Raw genomic sequence first — 24,581 nt, forward strand, 5'->3', positions numbered from 1 at the left:
GAACATGTGACATCTTCCTGATGTGCAAAGAAGATTGTAGGGAGGGAAGAAAGACCAAAAAACATTGGAGACTCTTAATACTCCATCTTTTCAGAGTTTATTGACATTCATTAAGTCAGGATTGAAAATACTGGAACTTATATATTACCACAATAGAGGAAAATAGAGACTTTTACCCTCACACTAGAAGGTCATTTGGCTTCCTAAAGCTTTAACTTTAATTTAGAAACACCTAAGATTTAAAAGAGGTTACACTTTACATTGACAATAGATAACTTTTTTGACAAGCAGTTTTAATTTATGGACTATCTTCTTTACAAATTTTCAGAGTACTGTTTGTTTTAGAGATATGACAGTATACAGGTTATCTCTATACTACGATATTTGAATTCAAATCCACAGAGTTTAAGATTTTATATCCCATGCCATTTATTGATAGAACTCTAACCACAAATCATTTCATTTTCAAGGAAATTAATTACAGTGGACTTACCTACTGTAACTTCTTGAAGTTCTCATAGAGGAGCCATGCAAAATAAATAATTCTGCCACCAGTCCTGCCAGACAAGGTTCAGGCCAGAGAATACCTTGCATATCCCTTTAGGGACGCATATATAATGGACAGTTGTAGTGATTTACAATACCTTGGCCCCATGTGGCTGAAGCTAGCAATGGTGAGAGTATTCTTTGAAAACCATGAACGTCTTATTTCACATTGGCTTTAAAATATAACTTATGTTACATTTAGATTTTGTTTAAATCTAACATATTACTTGAGAATCTAATGAGTAGGAAGTACAGCCTGATCATGCCATATTGATTATCAGAGACACTGATAGGATGTGGCTCTCAAGATCTATGCTATCTTAAAGTCACATTTTATTAAGAATATTTTGATAGTTCAGTAACTAAACATTATTGAACAGGATCCAAGGTTGAGCTGACACATCCAGAAATCTAGGCTGTCACAAATAAAACGAAGTGTTTCTAGTACGTTTTGCTAAAGTTTCAATTATTTCTCATGATTTGATTATATATTTGCAGTCTAAATCCCTATCAAAGGATTATGAAACCAGTGTCCAAGGAGATGTAATTTTGACTCACCCTCCTATTACCCAGTGTGGATAGCAGGCAATATGTCACACCCATATCCCTTCCACTTTTTTCTCTGTAGCTAACAGAAGTCATCTAAGGGAAGGAAGGGCAGACAAGAGAAGGTGTTGGAAACAGGTGACATTTGCCAGTGAAAAACAGATGTCTATCATATACCAGCATAAAAAAGAAAAAATTTAACCTCCAGTGACAGCTCACTTTTTCTCCAGGGGTCTACACTGAACAGAATATTCATAAGTACAATTTAAAAGTTCTCTACTATTACCAAAAGGTTTTTTTTTTTTCATCCTATGGGCTAGTGATTATCTAGCTTATATATGCACACACATATGAAGATGCCTATATAGTGAAGTTTTTAGGGAGAGTATTTTTCAAAGTTCATAATTGTACTTTACATTATTAGTCATTAAAATTGAAACCTTTAGCTTTAAATGGAAAGGAGCTCATTAGCAACTATTCGCTACTATGCAGCAGGTAGTAGCTACATTCTAACCTATATTACACTTATTTTCAAATCCTCAGAGACACCCTACACATGGGCATTATTTTCCCCCATCTTACAGCCAAAGAAACAGAAGCTTGGAGTACATAAAGTGATTGGAACTGGGATCTAGTTCCATGTATTAACTACAAAGCCCATTTTCTTTGCCTTAACTGCCTCTATCTTGAAACCCACTCTCTATGTACTTTAAAGTCCCCTCTATGATTAAAAAGAGCTTATTTAGCCAACTTAGTGAAAACAGCTAGACATGGCCTTAAATAAATGCATAAAGCCTTTAGATTATGAGATGTAGTTTATGTTTTCCAAACCCCTAAAACTTTCTAAAAATCAGGATGCTGTCAACAAGAGCCCAAAGATGTAAGCTCTGATCCGAGCTCATGTACCAGACAAAATTATGTACTATCTTGGTATTTCCTCATCTGTAGAATGAGAAGCTTGAGCAATGTTATCTCTATGGCTCCTACTCACACTGGCATTACTAGCATCTCTGTGAAGATATATTTCACATGTATATTTCTTGATAATACTATATGACTAAGTATAAGCTATAGTAAATACAAATCTCATCCTATTAGGTAGTCTTGCCTTTTTTCTTTAAATATGTCGTAGGCCCTCTCATTTTTTTTAACCTTATTTTGAAGGAAGTTGTTCAACTCTACAATTCCACATTTAAACCTTACATATTTGGTATGGTAGAAGGGAAATAGCTTTGGGCTACAAGCCCAATCTGTCACAAATTGCCTAGTCTTGGGCAAATCATTCTTAACTTCCACTGGGCTATAACTTTTTATATATAAAAATGAGAACTTTGGAATTCTAATACCGCTTCCAGCTTGAACACTCAATAAGTTCCTTGGGACTATTTGGGGAACTAAATCCCACAGATAATTTTTCTTACATATGCAGATCAGTTGCTCTCATTTTATTCTAATTTCTCCCTAATTCATAATAGAAATGTCTAAATAACTGGGTATCATGACTGCTACATTCCATCCTCTCCCCAAAAAATGGAGGAAGGGAAGGACAGAAGGGGAAAAGAAGAATGAACAAATGAATGAATGAACGAATGAATGAATGACATTTTTTTCTTAATTTCTTTACTACCTGAATTTCTGTGCTTTTGAGAGCCGATGAAGTATCCTTCAGTTTAAAAATCTATGTGGTGTATTAGTTAACAGGGTAGAATGTTGTTTAAGAATTAATGATGAAAGAGGACTTTAGTTTTAAAGGTAACTTTTTTTTTAAGATTTTGAGGGAGAGAGAGCGTGCATGTGCAAGGGGAGGAGGGGCAGAGGGAGAGGGAGAGAGAGAATCTGGAGCAGACTCCACACTGAGCACAGAGCCTGCCCCACATGGAGCTCGATCCCATGACCATAAGATCATGACCTGATCTGAAACCAAGAGTCGGATGCTTAACCGACTGAGCCATCCAGGCGCCACAGTAACATGTTTTTTTAAACACAGAGTATTTTAATGTCAGGCACTACTCCAAGAGAGAGTACGCAGCATTCAAAAGTGACATGGTGTCATTAATGACCATCTTTGGGCAACTCACTGTTACTTGAACCTGTTTCCCTTCAGCTAACAGGTGTCAGTCGTTTCAGACTGCATAAGAACTAGCTGTGAAAAGAATGCAAATAACCAAACTGTAACCCTGTTTTTATTTTTAAGGTAGCATCCAGAGCAACCATTTCCTTCTTTCTCCTTGGTGACCTATATGGTTCCCCCAGATCTTTCTAACACCTATAATTATCAGTACTTTCTAATTCTTTTTTTTTTTAAGATTTTATTTATTTATTTGACAGAGAGAGATACAGTGAGAGAGGGAACACAAGCAGAGGGAGTGGGAGAGGGAGAAGCAGGCTTCCCGCTGAGCAGGGAGCCTGATGCAGGGCTCCATCCCAGGGCCCTGGGATCATGACCTGAGCCAAAGGCAGACACTTAATGACTGAGCCACCCAGGCGCCCCAGTACTTTCTCATTCTTAATCAAGTACCGGTTTTCCTTTCATCTCCCGGTTTTAATATTGTTTTGTTTTTATTTTTGTTTTCCTCAGGATTCCCACAATTTTTCTGAGAAAATTGATGGGAGATATTCTAAATACAGAGTTCATGGACAGTCTCTTCAGCAGCGCCAAGATGACACCAAGTACAGAGTCAGAGGCTTAAAAGTAATGTCCTTTATATACATTTTCAGTCTTTGAGCATTATCCATGTTTGTGGCTACAGCGTTCTAAGCTGCCTCTGCAGGGTTCATGTAAGGGTGCTTATAAAAGAAAAGATATTTCTTAATTTTCAGTTCTGTGGGAGTAGAGAATAAAATTTCCAGAGATTATACCTATAACTTTTTACTTGGGAACTATCTTTAATTTTATGCCATTGTTGGCATAAAATGTATGCTTAACATGTTATTTGTCTCTTGGCATTGATGTTGCTTAAGAAATCATGTGCCAGGAGACCCCTGGTCTCTTGGTTGGTCAGAGGCTGAGCATAGGTGGTTGCCCGCCTCTGTGCATAGTAAGTCCAGCTACTCTCAGTGCTGAAGTCTCCAGAAGGTCAAGTAATACACAGTACTTTGTAAACTCTAATCTTGGCGTTTATAATTATTCTTTTCCTGAAGATATGAACTCCATACAACTACTTCAGCTTATGGTTCATTAGTGTGGAATCAACACAGGAGACTGGAAAGAGTTGACCATATTGACAAAAAAACCTACCATTCTCTAGAGTCTCCCCAAGATCCACCTGGGGTGTGGATGATTTTAAACCCATTTGGCCCTGAACAGTTATTAGCTTAGAGCAGTGTTTCTCAGCCTTGGCATTAACATTTGGACCAGGTAATTCTTTGTTGTGGAGGCTGTCTTACGCATTATAGAATATTTAGCAGCATCCCTAGATTCTACTCACCAGGTGCCAGTGGCGCCCTCCATCACAAGTTATGGCATCAAAACATGTCTCCAGACACTTGCCAAACATCCCCTAGAGAGCAAAACTGTCCCCCCATTCAGAACACTGACCTAGAGAGGATTCTCTATATTCATCTATATTCAAATGTATACTCCCAAGTCAATTTAGGGGGGGAAAAAAAGGTAAAGGTTCTTCTGTCTTTTTTATATTCTCACAGACCTCATTATGTATGAATATTCATTATACTGTATATATTCACTTATTACAGCCAAATGTAATTATTTCTAAGAAGCTTCTTCCATCCTCTGAATGTAATTGGATAGAATGCTCAGTGGATCTAAAGACGGTGTTCATTTCCATAAGTCCTTCCCTAGCATGCTTAAAATGAGCTCTCCACTTTCCCCATCCCAAATAAAAACAACACAGTTAGGCCACATTATCGGTGCTCTAATTGTGCAAAGGGTGTCCTGTGACTTTGTGCCTCTTTCCCTTTGTTTTTTTATCATTGGGGATTATTAACTATAACAGTGACCTTGTTGTCTTGTATAGCAGATCCTAATTTCACTAAATCATCTTCCAACAGCCTTATCAGGTCCCGTACACTCAAGCATTTCCCCACCACTTACACAGGATGCTGCTAACCTTCAACAGAAGTACGAGGGTTAGGCAGCAATAGCTAAAAATACTACCAACTCATTGTTGAGCCAACCACATGAAGGTGCTCTGTTTGCAGCTGTCACATGCTCTACATGCATTAGCTCATGTAACCCTCGCAGCAACCCTGGCAGGTTGGCACCATTATTTGTCCTCTTTTACCATTGAAGGTTATAGAGCAATTAAATGGTGGAGCCAGGTTTAAGACCTAAATCTGCCTGGCTTCGGTAATCTATATCCTTGACTGCTAAGCTATAAGAGTGTAAATTTGGGCCTCCTATACCTTAATTTTTCTAGAAATCACCAAATGCTCGACCATATTTTTAATATGTGAAAATCCGTTGTCTCCAAAAATACATAAACACAGTACGGGCCTCTTAGTTCAACAGAGGTCTAGATGCAAATGACACCTTTAAAACATTATTTCTCACTACAGATAGATTGGATATCAGGTGAATCAGTACTATCTAGTGACACCCAAATTACTTTAAATCAGTGTAATTTCTGTAACAGCATATGGCAAAGCTATGAATGTTTAACATGTTCAGCAAGTAATCTTGTTGCAGTTCTCTTTAAGATTACATTTGCTGCTGAAGAAGAAACCAGGCCTGGTTTGTAAGTGAGGCCAACACTTAGCAAAATTTTGCAAATAGGTAGTGCAAGTATAAGAAAAGGCCACAAAGCACATTTTATGATGACATTTGTTCTACATTAATATTACTTAAACATTTTAAAACATTGATCCATTTCAGTAATGAATAAGTAGACTCTCGCCATTTGTAACAGATGTCTGGCCCAAAATAATGCATAATCTAACTCAGCACCCATGAGAAGATTATATTTTGGAGAAGAAAATGTGGGAGCATATTTTGGCCAGTTGTAGATACTATGCCTTTTATGAAATAATTTACTGAAAATGTTTCAAAAGAAGCAGGAGCTCAGATGGGCAGGAGACAATTGTTAATCGTTTCTTGGCTTCACGGATGATCAGAAGAGCTACCTTCGGTTAATTGTTGACATCCTGAAGGATATGCTTCAAGTAAGAGGCATTGGTCCTCTATCAAGAGAGAAGGTGCTGCCCTAGTTTTATATGATATTATTTCCACAGCTATTAACTGCCCACATATTCTGCTAGGAGACTTCAAAGAAAAGGCACATTGCAGGGACTTGAATTTATTGGTTCTCCTGACAACTGTGGTTCCAGGAAATCAGTTGCTATAGGATTCAGTTTAATCTGACAAACATACTGAGCTGCTACCACACCACAAAGCCCTGTGCTACCTAATTGAGGTGAGGATGCAGGACATATAAAGATGCCAAAGGCATGGTCTTCGTGGAGGGAATGGTTACCTATTTGTCTTACTGAATAGATTAATTCTTGCCCATTGTGTTAGAACAGGAGTCAACACACTGCCTCCCATGAGGCAAATCCTGCCTGCTGACTGCTTTTGTAAATAAAATTTTATTGAAGTTCAGCCACACATTTATTCACATATCGTCCATGGCTGCTTTCACACTCAGCAGCAGAGTCAAGTAGGTACAGCAGAGAGTGGATGGCTCGAAAAGCCTACTATATGTACAATCTGGCCCTCGAAAGAAAATATTTGCCACCCCCTGGTCTCAAGAAAGGAGAAATTACCAACCTCGTCTTTCTTCCTTTGCGCATGTATACAGTATGTCCTCTTCTTGATTTACCGATCAAATAATTACTTCCCCGGCTCTTTGGAAAGTCCTCATACTTACCGTGCATTCAACATACATTCACTCAGTGTCCCTTATGTGCCAGGAACTTACTAGGTGCATGCGACTCATCAGTGAACAAAACAGATGAAGCCCCCTGCCTCTTTGGAGCTTCCATTTTAATTGCAGGACATTGGTGTTTGTTGTTGTTTAAATACAACATTCAACAAACATTTGAGTTTCTATAACATATAAGCACTCTTGGGGGGGCGGGGGAGGGGGGCTGGAGAGAATGGCAGAAGAAAAGTCATTACCAACCCTTAGGGATTCAAAGCCTTCACACAAACTGTAGTGCAAGAGACAAAGGGCTAAATCCTGTAATAGAGGAGGCCTCAATAAATTGCTGTAGGTGTTCAGAGAAAAGGTAGTCAACACACTACCTCCACCGTTTAATTGCTCCACCATTTATTTGCTCTATAACCTTCAATGGTCAAAGGGGACAAATAATGGTGCCAACCTGCCAGGGTTGCTGCGAGGGTTACATGAGCTAATGCACGTAGAGCATGTGACAGCTGCAAAGATGCTTCAAAGGCTTTTGAAAAGAGGCTTGTGATGACAAGGCACAGGGAAGTTTTATGCACATTGGTTTGGAAGAGGATCACTATTAGCATCACAGTTGTAGAATGGTGACGGCATGACTCTTGACAGACAAGGAACTGTTGGCACATCAGAACCAGATTGGCAACTGGCTTCTCTCATTTTGTTGCTGTTGTAAAAAGGCAGTGAGACATGCAGTATAACCACACTGCTGTGAGCAGGAAGTAGACAAGCCAGGTACTCTCTGTCTGGGCTACAGCAGCCTCCTGCTGTTTACTTCTGTGGAGAGCAGATGGGTTAAGTAGGTGATGGGGATTAAGGAGGGCGATTGTCAGGATGCACACCAGGTGATGTATGGAGGTGTTGAACCACTGGATTGTATGCCTGAAACTAACGTTACACTTTATGCTGACTAACTGGGATTTAAATTAAAACTAAAAAAGGAAAAATTTAGATTTCTACAAAGCTTTCAAGATTTTCAGTGGGATCAATGTCCACAGTTTCTGAGAGCATAATATAAGATTGTACTAAGCTGACCAAGTTAACTGGACAAAGCCTGATCTAAAAGTTTGTTTAGAATGCAATTCAAAGCTGAATCTGACACGACATTTTCTCTCCGTGTGGACACCAGAAGCCTTTCATGGCCTCTCTTTCATCAAATTGGGTTTCTGTAGAACATACAGTCTTCCTTGCTGTCCCAGCTGTTTCAAATAGAACAGAATGTTCAAAAGTCAACATAGCATTCCTAATCTGAATTCACAGAGGAGCATGGTTTTGTCCAAAAAAATCCCCATTTGCTGCCCGCCCTTTTTTGCTCTCTACCCATACTAAATATACAGTTTTAATTAGCAGGGGATTTTATAGTAAAATCACAGAAGGTATGTTTTTTTCCTTCCCTTCATTCCTCCTCCTGAAAGGAAAATCATGATTTTCAATTTCTAGTTGAAGACTTAGTACGTAATGTCTTTTTAAAGAAGCAGATGTTTTGCAGGATAAGATGGGGTAGGTGAGGAAGTGTTGACAATGGTTTTCGGCACAGTTTCTGCAGAGTCTGCCAAAGCCCTTTGTCATATTTGTTCAATGTAAGCATCTGTATGATATAAGTACATGCTTTGCTCCTGGAAGCTGTTTCTCCCTCCTTGAATCTCTCCATGATTTGTTTATACTTTGCTCATGGCAGTTAATGGCTGTTAGCACTTCCTCTCTTAGATCAGCTATTTCTGTACATAGCTTAAATCTTCTCCAGTAGTAGCTGCTGCATGCTATGCCTAATTGCTGGTGCAATTCAAGATTAGAGGTGATGTTCATTTAATAACTCTTAAAATCTATCACCAGTGTGTTGTTAATTGAGGTAATTTTACAGATGTCGCTTAGAAACAATAGCAGCAACCATGGGAGAATTTGAGGAGCTTTAACCCCATAATACTCCAGGTATCTCATTTATAACCGCCTCTCTCCATGCTTAGATGAGAAATCATATATGAACTGCTGTGCAAATACAGCTGCAGGCTTCCCCTATCCCCAACCAGTCTCCCATCCTTTAAGCCTCTCCTATATAGCAATTTACGGTACAAGGCTAATCTTTAAGCTAACATAAAAAAAAAATACTAAGTATAACTATAGGTGATGACTGAAATTTGGGAAATGCTGCCCTACTGATTATATGACTTTTGAGGACACTGTGCCTCATCTTTAACTCCAGCATACACAGTGAGCATACTATACGTGCTAAATTGGTGAATAGTTTTTTCCCCCCCCCTAGCTTCAGCTTTTCTGGAATTCTAACAAAATTTAAATGCTGTTTTTCCAGTAATGCTTAGATGACACATCTGAAACTTTGTAGGCAAACAAATCATGCTGAAGTCTAAAGAGATTTTTATTCTTTTGAAGTGATCAATGCTAACTTGCCAGCTATAATATAACTAGTTGATTTCATCTAGCTCTAAACAAAAGATTGCCCAATGAATTGGAATTTTTCTTTGTTATAAAATTTGAAAATAGCAATGAGTCAAAGGTACTTATTTAGGAATCAACACAGGTACTTAGAGGAGCATATTAATTTTTTAACCTACTAGAGCCCCCCCTCTACCAAACTTAGTTCCCTTGGTAAGCACCATACTTTCACCTTACCTATAATTTACTAAACAAGGACATTAGGAAAGATTGTAGAGAAATTCACCTGTGAAGGTAACACTTTTAATTGCCTTAAATTAAAAATTCTAGAGGCTAAAAAATATAAGGAATATTGATTAAATGTCTTATTAGTCTTAAAAATCTCATAACATATTTATCCAAATAATTATTGTTTCCTTTACAATGGTCACCTTAAGAGAAGAAGCACTGATTCCAGTCAAGCACCATGATTAAAACATCTTTGATTTCTTCCTTTGTTTCCTAAGTCAGTGGCACATTCTTATTTATGGTAAATTTTTATCCACTGTGAGTAGATTTGATTTCTGAAAATGGATGAAAGCTATATGGGTCCAAATCTAAAGTATGTTAAAAAAAATAAGTACAATCTTTTTCATTAGTGAGTCACTAGGAATATTAAATTATATATAATAAAATATCAATTGGATAAAGGTAAATTAATCAAATGGCCTGATCTGGCACAGTATTTTCATGAGTCTCTTCATCTGTGGACAGGTGTGGCTTTGGGTTTATGGTATAACAGTTGTATACATTTGCATTTCCTCTGGTAAAGATAATTTGCATAGTTAGAGTACTGGTTCTTTAGTGGTTCTGTTCAGACAGATTAGAATCATCAAATGTTAGTGCCCAGAAGACTTAGACATGATCTGCTCCAGCGCCCTCATTTTTTAACATGAAGAAACTGGAATGTGAGAGTGGCAGTCTCCTACTTCCCAGCTTCAACCATAGCAGACTTTAATTTCTTCACTTCGGCCCAGAAATGAGCATATGTGACCATTTTTGGGTTCCTTACTGCGAATGGTGCTACGCTAAATTCTGGACTATTTGCATGGGTGGGTGGAAGGACTGAGACAAGGAAAGCCTCACCCTCATTGAGGTTAAAAGCTAAAATTGAAGCCATGCAGGTCAAGATAGGGGGAAGACAGACCTTAAGTAAACTATCTGCCAGGTCGAACTTTCAAATAGGAATAAAATTTACTGAAGAAGAGGTTAAGCTTTTTCGAGCACTGATGGAGAATTGGGAATTAAGAGTGGGGAAGAGATGGAGGTACACTAAGTTGTTAGGCAAGAGACAAATTCAGGAAAACATTGCTGCCACAGATTCAGAAACACATTAAGTGTTTTTTTCCTTCTCTCCAGGGGAAGGGTTAGATAAATTAAAATTTAAAAAAAAAAAAATCACATGTATCATCTGTCTTCCAAACTTTGAACTTATAATATTCCTGAGAGAAAAATACTTGGTGGGCGTCATTAAATATTAATCATTAGAGATCAGTTTAGCAAAGAGATTTAGTCAGGTTGGAACAGCTTTTAAGAAACCAATTACAATGTGGGTTATGAAAGAGAAGTGGAAGAAACCCAGGGAAAATATTAGAAAATGCAAGTCCCTTCACCCAGTGGAATTTTTGCAGGGAATTCTGGCTAACTAGCTTGTTGAGACTTAAGACAGCAATAAAAATAGGTCCTTGTGCTAAGGATATAAGAATTGGTAAAAAGCATAAAGCTAGGATTCCTAAAATTGCAAAGAATCTTCCTTTTTTAACCTGTATTTCCATTTAAATATTTAAGTATTTGATTGAAAGATGGGTAAGAATTCAAAAGAAACATTCATTTTAAGATTACCTTGTAAAATTTAGTTGTATAGAAACTCCACAAATTAAATATCAATATAAAATTGGAGAAAATTGAGGGTTGGTTGGTTGGTTGGTTTTTCCAAATTCTAGTATGTTGATTGTTCAAAGGGATTGTGAGATATTTTTCTTTGGGGGTATTCTTTTACAGTTCATTTCATTAGTTATATTTCAAGGTAATATGAGGGAGTGTGATAGTCTTTTGAAGACCTATAAAATGTTGCAACATAAAACTGAATTAGAGTTAAGCTTCCTCATTTCTATACATGAAAAACAGGCATGTGAGTGGTTTGAAAAAGTCAACAATTTTAAAGGGAAAGGATAACAGTCCTAAATTGTATGTACCTATTAATAGAGTGTCAAAATATATGAAGCAAAACTTGATAGAATCATAAAGAAAAAATTGACAAATCTATACTTATAGCTGAAGATTTCAACATCCCTCTCTCAGTAATTGATAAAACAGTAGGCAGAAAATCAGTAAAGATATAGAAAGCTTGAGCAACACTATCAGCCAACTAGACCTAACTGACATTTATAGGATACTCCACGTAACAACAGCTGATTACATGTAATTTTCAAGTGCACATCTAACATTCTCCAAAATAGACTATATTCTGGGCAATAAAACAAATCTCAATAAGTTTAAGATGATTGAAATTATGCAAAGTATGTCATCTAACCACAGTGGAATGAAGCTAGAAATCAATAACAGATATCTGGACGATTCCTAGATGGAAAATAAACAACATATTTTTAAATAACCCATTGGGGGTTCAAAAGGAAAATTAGATAATATTTTAAGTGTATAAAAATAAAAGTACAGTTTATCAGAATGTGTGGGACTCAGTTAAGATAGTGCTTGGAGAGAAAATTATAACATTAAATGTGTATATTTCAAAAGAAGAAAAGTTGATAATCAATAATCCAAGCTTGAAACTAAAAAACAAATAACAAACCTAAATAAAGTAAAAGGAAGAGAATAATAAAGATAAGAGCAGAAATCAATGAAATAGAAAGAAGGAAAATGGGGAAGGGGCATGAAAACGAAACCAGGTTTTTTGAAAAGATCAGTAAAATTTTTAAAGCTCTACCCAGATTGATTAGGAAAAAGGAGAGAATATACAAATTGCCAATATTAAGAATGAAAGAGGGATATTACTAGAACTCTCATGGACACTAAAAGGATATTTAGGAAATGTTATGAGTATCAGCATACTGACAATAAATTTGACAATTTAGATGAAATGGTTATTAAAAAGCACCCTTAAAATGTGTTACCTCATAATTCTACTTCTAGAAATCTATGTTAATAAATTTAAAATGTGGACCAAGCTTTGCATACCAAGATGTTTATCAAATTATAACAGGAAAAAAAAAAACCTGAAATCGGCCTTGCATTTCCAACAATGGGAGATTAGTCAAATGAACTATGGTATAACCATAATGATAATGATGATGGTAGAGAAAATTCCCATGCTACATGAAAAAGTAGGAAATAAAATTGTCAACAAATGGTAATCTCAAGACAAAAAGGTATTTATAAAGAAGAATCAGAAAACATACCCTTAAATTAGGCTGGTAGGCTACTTTTTAATTTATTGCATTATTTTCTTTGTTTCTTCTGTATTTTCCAAATTTGCTAAGAGTGAAATCTGTCAGTGCCATATTTTAATTGTCCTATGCCAATAAGCTGGTTTTGTCATTGAAAATATAAATTACTCTTTTTCTGTAAACAGAAAACATATAACTCATGTCTTGATACCAGCTGATTTTGTTTTAGAAATTTAAAACCACGCGTTTGGGGAAGGATGAATAGGATTTGAATGTCTTCGGGTGCTGTATCCCTCCTCTGGCAGGCCCATTTTCAGGCTGTCTTTGCACTGTGTTTCATTCAGCACGATGCCCAGACCTACAGCTCCTCTCTTGTTCTCTCCACTGCTTCCCTCATTGTTTCTTTTTCTTACTGGCCCATAATGATCAAAGCATCTTTTAGTGGGAAGCCATTTATTATGCTTTTCCCTTTCATGCTTCATAGAAACCACGCTTAAATGGAGATTTCTAGCACCGGTTGAGGACATAACTCTCCTTTTCATTTGTGCATCTTCCAACTCCATATCCAGGCCTTAAGTGTTTCGTGTCTGAACTGTGATGAGCTAGCTCTGTTGGCCCTGCCTCTGGTTGCCCCATGCCAGCTTATTTAAAGTAGTTATTGGAAAGCGCTGGGGACACGATGTATATCCTTTTCTTTCCAGACATCGTACACTGAATGACTTCTAGTTTCTTATGAAATCCCCATAATTAGTAAAAACCATAAATCACTCAGGGCCTTCATCTTAAATAGACCTAAACTCCCTCTCGGTACATGCAGGCTAATGATCTTGAATTATCTGAGGATAATGTCCATGCTTTTAGCTCAGAGTAAATAGGCCTCTTACCACTATACATAAACTTGTTCTTTTTGGCCTTTCCTTTGCATTTGCATACATACATATGTGACAAAGAAATAAAATATAAACTTGGTACTTGATACGGAGAATGACTGTTTCATCAAATGGCCCTGTGGCATGAGGCCCTATTCTGTGGGGTGAAGTTTGGGAGGAATCCATGGGGGCCACCTAACCTGCAGATGTCTCATCTAGACTCTGGCAGCGTTCTTGATCCCCTCCTCTCCCCCGGCCCCACAGTCGTCCTCAATTACAGTTTTTAAACTGTAATTGGTTTTCCCACTTCAACACTTGTGCTATTTCAATCTCTTCACATAGAGCCCAGAGTATCTTTGAGAAATGTAAATTTTTAAATCTCCTCAAAATTTATTTTTTTCAAAGATTTTATTTATTTATTTGACAGGGAGAGAGAGAAAGTGAGAGCACAAGCACGGGGGAGCGGCAGGCAGAGGGAGAAGCAGGCTTCCCGCTGAGCAGGGCGCCCGATGCGGGACTTAATCCCAGGACCTTGGGATCATGACCTGAGCTGAAGGCAGATGCTTCACTGACTGAGCTACCGAGGTGCCCCTAAATCTCCTTAAAATTTAGATAGAAATCTCCTTAAAACCTTCGAGTCCCTTCTGATTGTACTTAAGAAAAAAAATCCCAAATCCAAATCTCAACTCTGGATCTCATTGTAACCACTTTCCTCAGTTTAGTGTGCCGAAGCCAGGGGACCTTCCTTCAGTTCTTGAAACACACCACACTTTCCCACCTCAGCCCCTCACACAAGTCTGGGACATCATTCCCCGAACACCATCTGCTCCCCCTTGCCTCCCACTTTCTCATCCTCCACCCATAAGCTTTTTCCTGGCTGATTCATACTCAGCATTCAAATATTGCTTTAAGTATCACGTCCCAGAGGGGCCTCCTCTGGACCTCTAATCTAAATTTAACTATTTCCTATTCTTCTTCTAGCACTCATTGTAATTTTTCTTTATATTTTGCATAGTTTATTTATTTGGTGCCTTTCTCTTCTGCAAGCCTGAAGGTTTCATAACTGTATACCTCAGTGTTTTGTTTGCTCTTTGACCAGCACATACTTAGTGCCCAATAAATTATTGTTGCATGAATGAATCAGTGAAAAAAAGAAAAAAGTAAAGGGTAGTGTAAATAATTAGAACACATCCAAGAGAAAAAAAAAGTGCAATTTCACTATTATAGAAAACATATTAAAGCATTTGTTTTTAATCTAATTAATAAATTATTTGTAGTTAAAATTCCCATTTTCAGCTAAGATTTGGGTACAAGAACACATTCATACAGCCCATGAGCAGAGGGCCTTTTTCTATATTCATCTTTGTTTATGTATTAAATATTTGTTGAATGAGTAAGAGGATTGGTATAATCGTTATGGAATGCAGTGTAGCTAAGTGTATTTAAAAACATCAAATTGGTTTTTTTGACCCAGTATTTCCACCTAAGAATTTGTCATAAGGAATAGCCCTAAATATAGAAAAGGTTATATATTTAAAGATATTTTCACATTGTTATTTATAGGAGAAAAACATTGGAAACCACCTAAATGCCCAGTAAATAGCTGAGGAAAGCATGGTTTATCCACTAGATAGTACATGAGTAACACATAAGCTAAAGGTTAAGATAACATAGTGACTTCAAAAGTGCTCAGAGTATTAGTATAAATAAATGAAGAACATGGTTTTATAACAACATTTACAAAACCAAGCCACAGGAAAAAAAAAGACTAGAAAGAAATATGTCATGCTGTTATAGCCATGAGTGATTTCCTTCTCTCTCTCTCTCCTTTCTTTTTTTTTTTTTAATATTTTCTTTAGCGTGCACTTATTTTTTTACCATTAAATTGTTGTATAACATAGCTCATATAGTGAGGTTCAATTTCATTTTTAGCACATTTAAATGAATCCTGATCCTTACATTTTGTAATCATTGAACTGAAGTGCTTTGTTCTTTGTTTTAGGATGACAGACTCTTTCCTGAAAGTTCCCTCGCTCATGGGTTAGAGCACTCATTCTCTTGGCATGATCACAGTCACTTCCTGTCTAGTCCACGATTTTCACACTTGAATTGTAAGTAATGAAGTCCTGTACCAGTTTTTAAATTGGATTTAAGGAAATGCAACTCATAGAAAGATTAAAATGTAGGACAAGTACATGATAGTAATAGTCATGTTAGGAGTTTGAAGAAATTTTTGTTAGGAATTATACAAATAATGCCCCCCAGATACATTTATGTTACCCAATTTACTAAAAACTGTATGCAGTCTCTTTTTTTTTAGACATTACACTTCTCAGAAAAACTTAAAATGAATCACCCAAGGTAGTAATCTTAATTAAGCAAATTTTTTGTGTGGAGGTTTGCTGCTAACTGTGGATGAGTGGGCAAAGGCGGTTAGATGATATTATTATAAAGTTTAAATCATCAAAAAGTAGAAAATCTTTTCATAGAACTGTTCAGAAATATATCATCTTGTGCAAAGAATAAGAACACTAATACTGTTAGTGGTTAGATTTCATTCTGTGAATATACTTTAAATGTTGAAAAATGTTACCAGTGTGAACAAGGTGTGAGTTTGTTGACCCAGGATACACTCCCCCACCATTTACCTCTCTTCTTCCTTATTATACTTACTCTTCAAGTCTCAGTTTGTATGTAATATCCTTAAAGAAGCCTTTGGAACCTACGGTTTTAAATATGGTGTTTGTTATGAGTGCCCATAACACATTACAATTTTCCCTTAAAACCCTTCTTAGAATAATTATGGAGTTATTTTTTATTTGAATGACTTTTTGTTTAGTGATTATTCTCTTCGCCAAAGAATGAATTCCGTGATGAAAGGAACAATGTCCGTTTTGTTCACCATTGTTTCCTCAGCGTCCTGCATAGTACTTGGAACATAGTAAATGCTCAATTAATACTAGATGAATGAATATATGAGTTTTTTTAAGTCCACTTTTATCCAAACCATTGGATCTCAAATATTATTTAATGGATTCTTATTTAAATAATTATTTAGCTCCTCAATTTACCATGGACATAGAGTTTGTATATTAAATCTGACAACTCTGTCATTTAAAAAATGTAGGTTGCTATAAAATAGAATACCAAAATAAGCCACAAAGAAGTAGGTCAGATCCAAAAGTGATAACTCTCATTTTTGCTGATTTATATTCATGGATTCATTGAACAAATATTTATCAGCTTCTGATAAAGGGTTTGGTTTTCATTATATCATGATTATTTTATTCCAAAGGCTGAGCATTTTCTCTTTCTTGTCCTAACCATTTTGCTAAGTGATTTTATATGTCTGCATAAACCCCTGCCATTCTAATCTGGCAGCTGCCCTTCAATGTAGATTGTATCTCAAGCCAATTATGGTACCTCAGAATCTGATATACACATACACAAATGTTTTGTGTTTCATATGAAGAAATGGAAAATTTCCTCAGGTCTGTTGGATGCATGTGAACATGTAGGTGGAGAGTAAGGACAAAACACCATCAAACATCACAGTATCTCCCCCCATTAAGACATTCGGGAGCCTGGAGATAAATAGCACCATGATATGGGCACAGAGGTCATTGTTCCCCTGCTGTTTCACTTTCCCATTATGACTTTCATAAGGCTCCCTAGAAAGGCACCTAGGAAATAGTGGTTAGGAGACATTAGAGGGAAAACATCAAGATTTTTAGAATTTTTTTTTTTTTTACTGTTATTATGACAAGCAGTGAAAGAAATGACATCCAGCTTTATTCTCAGTAGCATTTCATGACCAGCTGTGGTCATCTCTCTAAGATATATTCCTCACAGGAAGCCATAGGTTTCTATATAAATACTGGCTCAAAAGGAAACAAAGTTAAATAAGAATAGGAAAAAATATCATTGAGAACATGACTTGGATATGAAAGTACTTACTATAGTCTACATTGTAAAATCTGACTGAAAAAAATCCAGCTTAAAAACTAAACCTCTTCATTAACTTATTGTTAATTAATTTATTAATTCATAGCTTTATGTTTTACTGTTGCTCTTTTTGACAAGTCTGTTTTATGATTTTCCTCCATACCTACATCCATGCTTTCAAGGATACTTTTAAAAAATTTAATCATAGGTACCTTATTGTTAATCATTTTAAATGATTGAATTAAACTTATTTCTAGAGATCATAGTTATTCTTATTTACTTTTCTGATAAACCTTGAATTTTCTTTTTTTTTTTTAAAGATTTTTATTTATTTATTAGGGAGAGAGAGAGAAAGCACAAGCAGAGGGAGTGGCAGGCAGAGGGAGAAGCGGGCTCCTCGCTGAGCAGGGAGCCCGACATGGGACTCGATCCCAGGGCCCTGGGATCATGACCTGAGCCAAAGGCAGACACTTAACTGACTAAACCACCCAGGCGTCCCGGAACCTTGAATTTTCTATATGTTTTTTCATAATGTGGTATTTTAGAAGTGGATCAGGATCACCCTGAATAGTGCTCCATTTTTGTAGCACAAACAATTTCAGCTTAGTTACAGAAATTATCCTGTAATTTTTCTTTAACCTTCTTTTAAACCTCCAAGATTAAGAAGGAGAAATGTCAAAAAACCAACAAAGAGAAAAATGAACCTACAGTAAATCCATCATACAGGGAACAGAATATGTCTTTTAAAATATCATTAATGTTCTCAGAGATAGAAAATATTACATCCATTAAAAATAAGAACAAGATGCTATGAAAAAGGAACACAGTATAAGAGGTCTCAGAAATGTAAAATATGAAAAACTAGAAAGGTGGAAGACAAAGTTGTGAAAACCACAAGGAAAGTAGAAGAAAAAGTGGGACAATAGAAGAGAAAAGATATTTAGAAAATCCCTTCAAGAGGAATAGTACCTAATTAGCGAGTCTTGAGAGGAGAGAACAAGAGCCAGGAGTGGGCAGGTTAGAAGGGCCCACCCAGCCCGTACCTGTTGCATGGCTGTCATCCTGAGATTTTTCTTCACCCCCTCCTATGTTGGTGCCCAAGTTTCTCAGAACGCATGCCTTCCTATGTTCATCTCAATTCTCTCTTCTGTGGGAGCACATCAAAGAAAGGGAGGTAAATGCTTTCGGTCTTCGTATTTCTGAAAATAGATTTCTTCCACCACTCACACTTGACAAGACTTTGGCTGGCTATAAAAATCTAGGTTGAAAGTGACTTTCCTTCTGAAGTCTTTACACTGTTCTCTTCCAAAATCTAATGTTGCTGTTGAAAAACCTTATGTCTTTTTGTTTTGAGCTCCACTCCCTTGAAGTGATCTTCTCCACCACTACTAACACTCCAACCCCCAGCCCTGGAACATTTAAGGATCTTCTCTTGAACCCCAGTGAGTTTTGTGATGATTTGCCTCCCTGCAGGACTTACTTTATTCACTTTTCTAGCTGTTGGAGGGGTGGGCACTTTTAATCTGGACACTCATGTTTAGTTCTCTCAACCTTATGGAAGAAAGGAAAGATTCCATTAGGAAAATCTTTAGAAAATAAAGATGTCAGGTTATTTGATTCAGCTGAGCATTTAGAATATGGCAGATCTCATTGAGCTATTAGAAATAATTAAGGATAGTCACAGAGAAAGAGCAAATAAAAAACAAAAATAAAAACATGGGTCAATTAATAACTCTAGGGGAAAAAATGGGTAAGAAAAAAAATGTTGTCATAGTATACTTATTAGGTTTGTGTGAGCCATATTTACATAATATTATAAATACTCACTATTGACACAACTAGAAGTTCAAATGTGACTATACAAGGAGGATGGGGTGAGGGGAAGTGGATGGGTGTGAATACGTCTGTAAATGATAAGTCAGAAAATAGCCATATACGCTTCTCTTTCTTACAAAAATTGAAATAAATACAAAAAAGAAAGCTGAAAGGGTTGATTGTGGTTGACTCTGGGGTGCAGGATTGGGGGACTGGACGAGATGGAGTAAGAGGCTGCTGCCTTTCTGTGTAGCCCTTTGGTGCTGTTTGATAGGTGTACGTACACTTTGGCTGAAAAGGCATCTTGTAAAAGTAAAATGCTACTAACAACACCCCAGCTTATATGTCTAACTAGCAAGTGTTCGATTTTCTCATTGCCTTCTGAATGGAACATGAAAGCTGGGGGTTGGAGTTTAGAGCAGTTGAGACCTGTACAGAGACGTGAGGAGTACATAACCATAGGTGCTGAGGCAGACGTGAGTTTATGAGCCCACAGAACAGGCTCCTTTTCACTCAAGTTGGGATCTGTACGGGACGAGGCCCTTTTGTCTGTACCGTAGATGCGAAGGCATTCATTCTGCTGACTTAGGTGCCCTGTCAAACTGTGACCAAATGAAAGCAAAGAATCACTGACCATGGAAAAAACAAAGGAAATGGGAAAATACTGCATAATTTGTGGTCTCTGAAATGATCCAGCATTAATGAAAGTTTGTTTTAAGTTATAATTTGTGTCAGCTTTGTGTAGTTCAGGTCAATTCAAGAAAAGGTAGATTCCTTCTGCCAGGAAGAAGGGAAGAAATGTATAAATTTAAGTTTATATTACCATTGGAAATAGGAACACAGAAATCCATTATTTAGAGCCATGATTACTACCAAATTTATCCTGGCTGGCTAGAAGTGATGGCCGTGATTCAGGACACTCTTTTAGAAGGCTTGGATTCCATTACCTTCAGCCTCTAGACAGTGGGGGCTTAGAAAGAGAGACTTATAATGCCAGCTTTTGAAACTGTCATTTTTACTTTTTATAAGTAGTGACTGACCACTAGTCTCCATGTATAGCTTCTTTTAGGCTAAAGGAACACAACTCCCAAGACAGGGCCCTCACTCTTGGGGCCGGGACCAGACTGGATTTGAGGGAGGGCTGTGGTAATCTGATGACTTCTCGAATCTCGAGTCCTTTGAGATTAAAATGCCAAATGTTTGTGGAGTTGGTATCTCTAAACTAAATTTTAAAAATAAATGCAGATTTCAAATTTTCTAAAATTCTAAAACTGTTGTCAATAATGTTTATTAAAATAAACCAAAAAAGAAAGGACTGTGGTTTTTCAAGGGGTGGGGGGGTGGGAATGTTATCTTCAGATTGTTGTAGGATTTGAATGTGAATCTTACATATTAATTTAACTTGATATTCTTTAAAAAGCAAGTCAATGAAAGTTACTAAAAGGAACTTCCTTTTGCTTTCTTACCTCAGTTTACATTGCTATGAAAAGAAAAGTTACTGTTCTCAGTTTGTTTTGAGGTGCCTTTAGTGGGGGTTTAAGTCCCTCCGATGAAAAATTATTTCTCCACAGCAAGAACAGCACACTCTTTTCCATGTTGTACCTCAGGATCCACTGGCTAACTGAACTGCTTCATATGTAGTTTGTCCTCAGACTTGCAGAATAAAATGCCAAAGATTTATGACAATCAAAATGTAGGGTACTGATAAAGGTAAAAAAAAAAATTGTTTCTTGTCCATTAAGGATTTATTTATTTTATGGAAGCACAACATTTCTCTCTCCATTTTTTATAGGTTCAGTTCATGTGATAGTGACTTTTGTGTGTGTGACGATCTTTGCCCTGACCAGTTAGGTGTCGGATATTTTTAAATAACTGAGTTCTGATTATTTCAATCCACAAGGTATTCTGTAGATATTTTCTAGAAAGCAGCTAGAAAATCCCCAATTGACTATCTCTTAAAAATCCCATAAGTGTATTCACTTCTTCAAACAGTATTTACTAAGAGGTTATGCAGGAGGCTCTCTGGCCTCAGGGAGGATATAGTCAGTGAACAAGACAGAAAACGTCACCTCATCCCATAGAAGAAACAGGCAGTAAGCAAGTAAACAAATAATTTTAAATGGTGTTTGGTGCTATGAAGGTAAAATGATAGAAAGTACCTGGACCAGACTACTTTAGATTAGTGATCAGGAGATTCCTTTCTGAAGAGGTTACAACTGAGCTGAAGCCTGAATGGCAAGAATCAGCTGAGTTAAAACTGGGTGGGAAGAGTTTTCCTGATAGAGCAGAGAAGAATCGGGTATGGTCTTCTAGAGAGATGGAGCTCTGAGTGAGGGGGAAAAAGGGGATACAGAGAGAGAGAGAGGCAGAGAGAGAGAGAGAGAGGGAGAGGAGAGGTAAAATTCCACGGGAGCCTTTTCAGCCACAGTCAGATGTTTGGATTTTATTCTGAGTTTCCTGGGAGGCCACTGGAGGATTGGTGGGGGAGGGGCTATGTGGGAAAGTGACATAATTGGATCTACCTTTTTGAAAGATAATTCTGGTTGTGGTGTGGGAAGGGGACACAGTGAAAACAGGAAGAGAGAAAATGGTGTCTTGGGCTGAGGTGATGGAAATGGAGATGGTATGGAGCCGGAGGCCTGGGGTCAATTTGGGAGGTAAAATCTTCAGAATTTACCCTTAAATGGGATGGGTGGAGCAGATAGGACAAAGGAAGGAGGGAACCAAAGTTTGAGAAACCGGGGCTGCGGGGGATGAGTGTGTCACTTTCTAAGATGGAGAAAGTAAGGGATGGGCAAGCATCAGAGATTAGGTATCAGGCAGGTGGATTTCCCGTAGGTAGTGGGACATGCCCATCCAGAACTCAGAAGACAGGTAAGTGGTTGTAGAAAGACCGTAAACCTAGATTCCGGATCTAGTCTCAGTTTGTGTAACAAAGAAGATTCTGTAAAAAGAAGGCCCTGAAGATTTCTCCCTCCAACACTGTGTGTGTGCTTTATATCATTGTATATTGACCAAACACACATCTTCTGCTCTGAGATACTCTTCAAATCCCTCTCAAATTAAATCCTATGAATAGATGTTTTCCAAAATACTGTAAATGTACTGCATTTATTCCTACATTGAAGGTCTGTTAGTCCATGTAAAGTTTACAGAAAACTAGGTTAGACACAGTGATTACTTGCAATTTTGTCAGCCCCGGGGGTTCTGTTCATCTCGGTTTATTTTTGTCTTTTCTCTCACCTTGCCAGCACTTACCAAAAGAGCAGTTACTTCAGATTCACCTTCAATCAAGGAAGATGCCACAAGTTTACCAACGGATGGAACAGGTCCACCGTCTAAGAAAGAGGACTCTGAAAGCAAACAAAGCAAAATGTAATTCTTTGCTTTCCATGAGTGTTTTACAAATGACAGCGTATCTGTCCCTGTTGCAGTTTGGCCCAGATTATTGTGCAGACGTATCTGCAGCTTCTGCTCTTCAGCATTGCCAAACACTGACTGAAAGAACAATGTATTTGGTCTTTGGGAATGGTAGAAGTTAAATCAATCCCGGTAATATCAGCTCACAAATGGCAACTTATACGAGTAGAGAAAGAGAGATACTTTTCACTTTGCATTTTCATTCTTCAGGTGTGGTCAGTCACATTTTTCCAAACAAAATTTGGATTTGTAATTGGGAGGTTTTTTTACAAATGACTGGCTAAAGAGGGAATCGAGTTCCCCTTGAGGCAGAAGTTGCCAGCACTTTAGATTCAGGGAGTGTTTATATACATTGATTTTCTAAAAAAGCTTTCTCCCTAATAAATTCTCACATGCTATAACATGTCATGGAGATATGCATATATAATATTAAACAGTCCACTTTTTAAATGCTCAGGATTGTTACATCCATCATCTCAGCAGTCTGTTACTACATGCAGTATCTTAAAATTTTATTTCCAATCATCCATTTTTAATAGCAATAAAGAATTTACAAGTGATACCTGAATTGTAGAACACTGTAAAGAATTCATAGCACAATTTACTTATTTATCTTTTTGTGGCCAAATATCTCACTTCAATCACTTCAGTCGTATTCTGGACCGTCTTTCAGTTTACTCTGACCAAATGCACAGTTGCCAAACTCCTGTGTCATGAGATTTGCTCTGCAAGAGTTCTCGTATAATCTGGCGCTATATACTTTCTGTATCTCAGCCTTTCTCAACATCAAAGTGTTTTTAAGAACTTCTGCTTTTTACATGCTAATCTACCAGTGGAGAAAGATTTCTATTAAATGCTAACTAAGAATAAAACATCCAGGAACTGAATCCCACTGGGCCATTAGGGAATGTTCTTCAGAGGGACAAGGGCAATAAAGCAATACCTTCCTAAATACCTTTTGTGTTTGTTAAAGTATACTTGCTTGTTAGATTTCTCACATGCTGTAAAGATGCTTCTATTTCCACAACCGTATGTTTTACTCACTTACTATACTTGAATGTCCAGAAGAAACGGCACTCTTTGTCTCTGAACTTGAATGCCAGTGCTTACTGCAGAAGACAGAGATCTTTGATCTCAAAAAATTACCTAACAGTCTACATAACCTCTGAGAGGACAGCCATGCATTTTATCATTTATCCATTACCGAAATCTTTTATTGAGTTCCTATTAGGAGCCAGTAGTTGTGCTAAGAAGGAAAACAGAGACACAAAACCAGCTGTGCATGACCCATAGTTTGTTTGGCATTAGAGATTCCATGGAAAAAGGAGTGATGTGTTCAGGCTAGCTGGAGAAATTCTGCATTAGACAACATTAAACAAGTTTGGTTTTGTTTTGTCTAACCTCAGGACTTCAAGCCGTTAATGTGCTAATGAGCACTGTGGGGTTCAGTGGGAGTAACCCTTTTTGAAGGAGTGGTTCCCAGTCTCCGTACTTCTCAGAACCTCTGTCACACTGGAGTAATATGGGGGGTAGTGAGAAATTAGGTCAGTATTTTTATTGATGTTTTAACCAACACTATACTGTTTTATCTCCTTGGATCAAAATGACTAACTGGGGAGAAAATAAGGGAGAATAGTAACAGGTTTTATTTAAATCCTACGGATAAAAGTTAGTTAAAAAGCTTTTCCCTTGATGTGTCAGGAGGAACACCATGCAGTCCATTCTTTTCATTAGGGACTGATTTA

At 37.3% G+C, this 24,581-nt stretch overlaps 1 protein-coding gene across 4 annotated transcripts in view; it reads left to right on the top strand.

Moving 5' to 3' along the window:
• Positions 1 to 23,788, top strand: part of CEP128 (centrosomal protein 128) — a 393,012-nt gene extending 369,224 nt beyond the window's left edge. For all 4 annotated transcript variants that reach the window (XM_088024490.1, XM_028102263.2, XM_088024491.1 and 1 more), the window contains 3 exons: positions 3,671 to 3,784; positions 15,659 to 15,767; positions 22,668 to 23,788. In XM_088024490.1, coding sequence (XP_087880616.1) covers positions 3,671 to 3,784; positions 15,659 to 15,767; positions 22,668 to 22,795 — 351 coding nt within the window. In that variant the 3' untranslated portion in view covers positions 22,796 to 23,788. The remainder of the gene's footprint in view (positions 1 to 3,670; positions 3,785 to 15,658; positions 15,768 to 22,667) is intronic.
• Positions 23,789 to 24,581: the final 793 nt, after the last annotated feature.

Source organism: Eumetopias jubatus, unplaced genomic scaffold (assembly GCF_037043125.1).
Source record: "Eumetopias jubatus isolate StellerSeaLion01/CBP00866 unplaced genomic scaffold, mEumJub1_p1.0 scaffold_7, whole genome shotgun sequence".
NCBI classification, from domain to species: Eukaryota; Metazoa; Chordata; class Mammalia; order Carnivora; family Otariidae; genus Eumetopias; species Eumetopias jubatus.